Raw genomic sequence first — 8,375 nt, forward strand, 5'->3', positions numbered from 1 at the left:
CAACATGCATTTCATTATTGAACTATCTTCTTTCAAACCATACTTAATTACTCACTCTTATTAAATTGAATCTTTGATGAACATCAACTATTGTTATCCTTTAATATTAGGAAGATTTTTTATTGTCAAACCAATCTAAACTATCACACTCTATCTAACAAGATAATCTTACTTCTTTTATCACTCATTATTATTGACGGTGTATGTTTGCACATAAATAAGCCCAGAAAGAAAAAAATCTGGAACGTAGTATATGAATCAAAATGCATCAGAAGTTACATCTCCGTAAAAATCATTGAATTATGATATCAAGATTATTATGAAAGTGCACTTGCGAAATCACCATAGCATTGTTACGGAGATGCATTTTTGAACTAATTTTGAACAAAATAGAGGCAGCTCACTTACGAAATACTTAGATGTGTATTTTAAATTCGCCCAGAGATGCATTTTTAGTTTTCCACTATGGTGTACACAGTAACCCCTTCTAAATTAGGATTGTTCAAACTGATTCATTAGAAGGATTTGTACTGAAATAGTATGCAAACCTGCGCCAGGGCGCTGGAACAAATGTCCTAACACCCATAGCAAATATTGCATGTTTGGTTTTGTGTCGGGTTATCCAAAATCACAACAAAATATCACGTTAATGTAGAAACTACTATTTGTCGCTTTTGGATTCTTATGGTGGCAGTGCTTTGGGACATGAGAAAATGGAGTTGGACGCAGATTCAAACATGCCGCTGCAATAAATTTTTGGAATAAAAATCTGATGAAAAATCCTGCAAAATGTATATACAAAAAATGTCTTTTTGAGGCATAATACATATATAATTTACATGACATAGAGAAATTCCTAGAATACATTCTTTTGTTACAGCTTACAAGCAGTTCTATGGCCAGATATCATGAAGTTGGAAACATTATTGAAGAATCTTGGAATCTAAAATCACAATCATGCATCTGGGGAATGAATACACATGAGAAAACATTGCAATTCTCCAACTCAAGTGAAATGAAATTCGATTTTTATCTTTCCGCCAATATTGAAGTTTATACAGAATAACATCAATCTTCCTCCTTCATATACGGCTAGTAGACGAGCGAGATGAACTTCCCCGGCTGCTTAATTTCGATCGGTCTCTCTTCAACAAAGCTTCCAGATTCTGAAAGCACCTCAATGGTTTAACCTGCAGATGTTACAAGGAGCACATAAGCAACTGGTATCAGTGTTACAATTCCTCTGCATGTTTTGTAATTAGCAAAATCTTTTACATGCTAGAAAACAAGAAATTGACAATATATTTCAACACAAACAGTATCAAATTCAGTATTCAACCAAGTTTCACACAGTTCTGAACTAATATATGTTGATATGTAAGAGAGAGAGAGTAACCTTCCAACGTCCTTTTTGTCCAATTGTATTGTAGATGGATTCCAGCCTTGTTATTATTTGTCTGAATGTTGGTCTCTTTGCTGGATTTTCATTCCAACACTCTTCAATCAACCTGTAAGCAGATATTATTAGCAAAAAATTCTAAATTATGTAAAATTTGACAGAAAAGTTATGTAAATATTTATAAACATAATGTAAATATTAATTAGTAATATTTGAATACATCTATATACAATGGACAAACAAGTAGTAATATTTATGAACAAAATGTAAATATTAATTATACTACCAACTTTTCTTAATATATGTGAAAAATACCAAAGGTGCTTAGAAAAAAAGGATGGAGATAGTATTAAATATCACCTAAAAAGCATAGAAAACTTACTCTCGAATTCCATGAGAATAATGCTTAGTAGGAGCTCGGAAGGGCGGTCTCTCTTTTGAAGCATAAACCTTAGGAACCTCGTCATCACGCTTTGCAGAAAAAGGAGGGCAACCTTCGATCATCTAAAGTGGAGCATATAATAAACATCAGTAATGATTATATGAAGTTATGAATATATCATTCACAAGAAAGCTACAATAATTCCATATCACCAATAAGGCGACAAGCCAAAAACATCGACATAAAAAAGCGGTCACAGAGCAATAGCAGAAAAGCATGCCATCAAATTAAAGAGATTTAAAAAAAAATCATGGAAGAAGTTAAAACAAACCAAACTCATGTACAAATATTCTTATTTCTTGAAAATGAAATTAAGTTAAAATAAATGCACTTCTTAAATCTTGAAAATAGAAAATTAAAAGAGATGCTTTTGCAGTCCCAACAGCTCTAAGAAAATTTGGTTTGTCTAACACTCACAAATAACAAATGAAGCAGTATATAGTTTCCTTGTGCTTCTTCTGTATTGTGTATCACTGGAAACAAACACTCAAGAAAAATTGCTGCCCTATGTATCTTTAGAATATGTGGATTTCAAAGAAAAAAGCCAAGAGAAAGCTGGACTGAACCCAAGAACACTGCAATAGAGTAGACTCAAAAAGCAGCCAAACACACTGGAGAGGCGACAGGCCGGCAGCCAGATCTTAGATGACAGGGGCTGTATATCATTTGGACCTATGGTTTCAATGATTGAAATTTGTACATTGCCAGTTGAGATATAAAATTTAAGAAAAAAAACACATTACATCATCACTATTTATCTACAAAATTTAGGAAACTTAACAGCCAAATGCTGACAGGAAGATATTACTTGATTATTAAGCCCAGTTTAGTTGAACAAAGAACAAAACATAAAATATGACTAAACTTAAGAATCATTCTGGAGAGATCATCTAAAATACTTTTATTCAAGTATACAAAAATGAAAATTTGGGATATTTTCTAAATATTTTAACAGCCCATTGATAGGGTACTGGATCATAATATAATACTATAATATAGGCAGAAAGAAGAAACAGAGATGCTCTACATAGAGTTGCCTTCTCCTCTCCCTGGATCGGTCGGATCCAAGAAAGAAGAGTCATAATATGTACACAACATTCCCAGGATTTGTGTGTCTTGTTTCTCCCTCCCAAAATTCACTAATAAAAAAACACCACTCAGTTACATTCATTGTTGTTAAATGGAAACCATGGCTTTGCGGATTTCTTCACAAATTTCCACCGCAATGGTGCAATGGCATGCTTACATGGCAGATATTTTACCTTCCATATTCCGCTATGGACATCAGTAGTTACATTCCCATCCTCTAGAAAGGGAGCTACCCATTTCTATTTTCAAGATTTAAGCATGCATTTGTTCACATAATATACTCCGAGTTGTCACATAAGGGTTAAATATATTTTGTTTCCTATAAAAGTAGAAAAACTACAAGAGAAACTATTAAGAAAGATCTCAAGATTAAAGAATTAAATAAAAACATGATCTTGCATAGAACATTATGGGGGAATTTAATCCATTTAGCTGACCCATTTAGTGGGATAAGGTTTTGTTGTTGTTGTTGTTGTATCAGTTACAAATGTCTCGTATTTTGTTTTCAGTTTTATAGGGAACAAAAATATGTTCAATTATATTAATAAACAATAAATATTATATGTAGGAAAATATATTATTTGTACAATGTATAGTTCCGCATAAAGATAAAACGCTAAAATTAGTTACCTCTTGTAGAATTAGTGCAAATGAGAACACATCCACTTTAGTGTCATATTCCTCTTGATTAAAAACCTCAGGAGCCACATAGCGGCCTATTAACAAAAATAACAAAGTTCCTAGTTTTAGAAAATTATTTCATGAAGCAGAGCATATCTAAGACCACTGCATAAGAAATATCACAATGTCCGATATGAATAAGAGAATATAGTATTCAGATATTTAGATATTTCAAGTGTGCATTAATGACAGTTCTAAAGAAAAAGAGCACCCACAAGAAGTGTCTTGGCAAGTTAGAGGCTTGTCTTCTTTAACTGCTAGCAACTTGCTAACTCCAAAGTCTGCAACTTTTAGGTGGCCGGAATCATCCCGCAATATATTACTGTTAGCTTACTCATAAGCAACATTGATAAAAAAAAGTGTAAATATATCAGACGATTCATCTAGACATACAAACTTCACATAAAAGAAAAAAGGAAAAAACAACAATTCAACAAAGAAACTTACGAAGGCTCGAGATCACGGTGAATAATGGGTGATGGTTTATTTTCATGCAAATAACCCACTCCCCTGCATAATATAAAATAAAAAATAGTGTTAAGTGACACCTTTAATAGAGAAAAATACAAACATTGCAGTAGAGAATAACCAAAATAAAATCTAAGGCATGAGAGTGTCAAATACCTAGCAATATCAAGTGCAAATCTAACAGCTGTACTTGGTTTTAAAGCTCCTTTTCTTTTTATGAAATCACGAAGATCTCCCTGCACAACATGGGGAAATGAGATCTAGAAAGGAACATTTTATATCATATTACTATGGAATTACATCAAACTAGCATCCCAAGAAACACCACAAAATCATGTCCCTTGAGATTATATGACAAAACCTTGGGAAGATATTCTGTCACAATCATCATTGGACTACTCTGTGTCACAGCACCAAGAAATTGGACTACATTTGGATGCCGAATCTTCTGGAACAGAGCAAGCTCATCTCTGAAAGCCTTCCTGTTAGAGCTCAAGTATATTAATTATCATGAAAGCATATAACAGAACCAAACAATCTCTGCACAAGGTTCATATACAACTCACACTTTCTCCTCATTAATTATGACATCATCCCCGAGCTTTTTTACCGCAACCTCGGTCCCACGCCACAACGCAATACAGAAAGTCCCCTGCCATTTAAGAAAAGATCATAGGATGGAAGAATCCTGTGCATGCAATGGAATTGAAGATTGTCTAACGATTTGTTTACCTTTGTTATCTCCACACTGTTGGTAAAATCAAGTTCTTTAGGATCGATTTCATATTCAGGGACTTCACGTGCGTGATTAACATGCATAGAGGCCATCTGAAACAGTATACTCACATTTATTGCCACTCATTAGCAGAATTCAGAAGAAAAGACTGATAGGTAAAGATAACTAAGTGCAACAATCCTCAATTTACACACACCAGAGGCTTTGCTCCATGATTCTCCAATAGTTTGATCACGTCATTGTTTTTATAGAATATAGCATCTGCAAGGGGCTGTTTAAGAGACACAAAGTTAATAACCAGTCCAGTAACTATATACATAAAAGCAATAATTTATTTTCAAAATTCAGTCCATACAGAAGACTCCATGATTGTTGTCGTTATAAAATGTGAAATATCCTATAATAAAATCGGCATAAATGTGATACAAGCTGAACAGTAAACATCATTTCATTGGCAATGAAGCTAAGATAAGGAACCATCATGATTAATATTTCAAACAGAAAGAAACCCAATACGATATGCAGCACTATATGAAACACATTTTCTCATTTTCACAATAGTTATACACTTTAGATGTTTATACTCCCATCATACAAATGTGTTTTAAGGAGAGAATTACTTGGGCCATGTGAAACAAAACACCAATTCTCGAAAATCATATGAATTATAAAATCACACTGCCAAATAAATGTTCCGCACACACCACTCTTCTCCACTTTAAGTTCAGAACAAATGACAAGAAGGCTGCGCACATATAGAGTTAATCATTTAACTTTAACTTTTTCAAAAGAACTCAAGATCTCAAAGCTAAACATTTAGTCAACCTCCCCGCAATAAACAAGATGCATGCATAAAATTTTACAATGGCTCTTATTCAATCAGGTAAGGCAAGTGAGATATCTAATTTCCTCTCCTTTTCCTGATTTTTATTGTATTTCTTTCACTCTATACGTTAGTTTTCAAATAAAATGTTGGGGAGCTGCAATAGAACTCAAAGGTTTGTGGTTCTCCTGACTCCTGAGTCCTGAGGCTGAAAACCCTGTGCATGGACCTAGATTATTTGCAGTCGCCAAATTTTGTAGTCACTGCAGTCAATATCTCAGCCACTAACGAAGAATGGATGGATGCTATTCTGACTTCACTAAATCAAGTTTAAAGTACAATTCAAAATACAAGCCATTTAATTTTTACCAACGGCTGAGATCAGTGATAGGCTGGAATTGAGATGGAATATAATCCAAATCAATGAAACGTGCTATAAGGAAGCAAGATTGTGTGTTTTCTCCAAATCTATACATCCAATAGTCTATCAATCTAACTATTGTGTATGATTATCTCTTGAACAGTGACAGTCATCCGAGTTAAACACTCATCATGACATACATTTATTCTTAGGAACTCAAGATCAAGCCTAATCATTTATTCAATCATTACAATGAAAAGAATGAATCCATAGTACAAGACTAGCGAGGCAACATAAAATCAAGACTCTTAGAATTTGAGAGGGCCAAACTCCATCCTAAAAAAACCAACTTGCAAGGCGAGGAGCCGAGGATGTCTTTCAACCTATAAACATTATCAGGTTGTCTCGCCTCCCACTAAGAAACTTCTTAACACCCAAGACCGAACATCTGAACATTTGAAGTGTGGCCCAAGGGTGGCCCAAAAGGGTTACATGATTGCAGGCAGTCCAACGAATCTGGTATAGACTCTTATACAATCTTAAAACTTGGATGGGCTCAACTCTATCCTACAAAATCAGCTCTTAAGAAGAGGAGGCCTCCCATTTATAAAATAATTCTCACGTCATATCTCATCCCACATGAAACTATAAAACTGCCCAAAACTTTAAAGCCAGATTTAGACCATTGCAATGCAAATGAAATCTATACCACCACCAACAACAACCAAGTCTTATCCAACTAAATAGGGTCGACGACGACGACGACGACAACAACAACAACAACAAAGTTTTATCCCACTACTTCGGCTACATGAATCAACTTTCGTCATAAACTCATAACATTCTATCCATGACCATGTTTTTATCCAAATCGTTAATCTCAAGATCTTAATAAATTTTGTTATAGCTTTTATATGTCTTCCTCTGCCTCTAGTGGTTTGACTTCTCTCTCTATCTGAAATCTATACCAAAATTCCTTGAAAACGAATATCAACACTAAACCTAGTCAAGTATCAAAAGTCAAAACCTCAACCAACCTATCTTACACTAATGACACATGGCAGAATTTCACGCCTCTACCTCAGTAAACTTTGAACTGAATCTTTACCAATTAAGAAACTAATCTAAATCAGTGGTTAGAAAATTACTAACTAAAGAGATTAGAATCAATTACCGTGCTCCCCCATCGATCTTTAGGATCAACATCAGCCCCTTTCTCAAGCAACAAATCAACAACATGAGTTAACCCCTGACAAGCAGCAATATGAAGAGCAGTGCGTCCATCAGCATCCCTAAAATTCACACTCACACCAGATTCCAACACCTCACGAATTCCATCAACATCACCTTCATTCGCCGAATACATCAACCTAACTCCAGAATCAAGACTAGCATCACCTTCATGATGAACTTCATCCTCTTCCCTATCTCGTTCTGGTGCTAACGACGACTGTTTCCCAAGCTTGAACCTAGTAGGGTTTTTCGATTCCATTGCAAAATTGAACAACCAAGAAAATGAAAGATCGGAATTTGAAGATAGAGTAGTCAAACTGAAAATTGATAAAGATAACGAAAGAATATAGGGTAAATTATTTGTGCAACTTGTGATTGAAGTTTCAACGTTCCAACGTGGAAATGTTTGAACTTTTAAGAAAGAAGAGGAAGACGTGGAATTTACGCGTTTGATTTAGCGCGTGACGTGTATTGGGAAATGCCAACTCAGGGTGATTGAAACAACGCGGCGTAGTGTATGGCACTGTGACTAGCATGCGCTGTGGCGGCTATGCATAAAATTTGCCGACGCTTTCCGTGTAGAGTGGATTTAATGTGATCTCATAAATATGAAAATTACATAAATACTTTTTTTCAAAAATAAATCTTTATACAAGGTAAACTACTATACCTCCGATCTTGGAAAATTTATTTTTTAGTTTCTAATCCATATATTTGGACGATATACATTAATTATTATGAATTAAATATATTAAATCTATTTATAATTTAATTTAACAAATGTTAACTTATACCTTAAGAAAAAGTTATTTATTGTTGTTATTTTTTAAATATATCAAAAAAGTTATTTATTGTTGTTATTTTTTAAATAATAATTTTTTTTATCTATAATTCCATTAATTACTATTATATATTTTTTCTACAATAATTATTTATAAATAATTTTGACAAAAATGCAAACTTAAATTTTGCAAATAAAAATTAAAAAAAAAATTCAAAAATTGGTTCGATTTCTACTACAAATTATTTAATAATATTATATTTTTGTTTAATTTTTTTAAACAGCTTTATCAAGTGGGGAACTAGTGTCGTTGAATTATCAAAAACTTTGTGGATATAAAAGGAAGCATCAACTTCGAGTAG

At 33.7% G+C, this 8,375-nt stretch overlaps 1 protein-coding gene across 1 annotated transcript; it reads right to left on the minus strand.

The window, feature by feature from the left end:
• Positions 1 to 770: 770 nt before the first annotated feature.
• LOC127080250 (integrin-linked protein kinase 1) lies at positions 771 to 7,674 on the minus strand. Its single transcript, XM_051020581.1, has 12 exons — positions 7,174 to 7,674; positions 5,012 to 5,086; positions 4,812 to 4,907; positions 4,646 to 4,731; positions 4,441 to 4,561; positions 4,236 to 4,315; positions 4,059 to 4,121; positions 3,827 to 3,933; positions 3,561 to 3,646; positions 1,782 to 1,903; positions 1,397 to 1,508; positions 771 to 1,190 (listed from the first exon to the last, which is right to left on the minus strand). The coding sequence occupies exons 1-12, from the start codon at positions 7,489 to 7,491 to the stop codon at positions 1,083 to 1,085; spliced, it is 1,374 nt and encodes a 457-aa protein (XP_050876538.1). The 5' UTR covers positions 7,492 to 7,674; the 3' UTR covers positions 771 to 1,082.
• Between the last annotated feature and the right edge of the window lie 701 nt (positions 7,675 to 8,375).

Source organism: Lathyrus oleraceus, chromosome 1 (assembly GCF_024323335.1).
Source record: "Lathyrus oleraceus cultivar Zhongwan6 chromosome 1, CAAS_Psat_ZW6_1.0, whole genome shotgun sequence".
Classification (NCBI taxonomy): Eukaryota; Viridiplantae; Streptophyta; class Magnoliopsida; order Fabales; family Fabaceae; genus Lathyrus; species Lathyrus oleraceus.

What these genes read in the sequence shown, in the direction of transcription:
- LOC127080250 (XM_051020581.1), bottom strand. Translation starts at nt 7,491, where the DNA reads ATGGAATCGAAAAACCCTACTAGGTTCAAGCTTGGGAAACAGTCGTCG. An exon ending in ATCATGGAGCAAAGCCTCTG is followed by an intron (nt 4,908 to 5,011) that starts GTGTGTGTAAAT and finishes ATACTGTTTCAG; the next exon opens with ATGGCCTCTATGCATGTTAA. An exon ending in CACCGTGATCTCGAGCCTTC is followed by an intron (nt 3,934 to 4,058) that starts GTAAGTTTCTTT and finishes GTAAGCTAACAG; the next exon opens with TAATATATTGCGGGATGATT.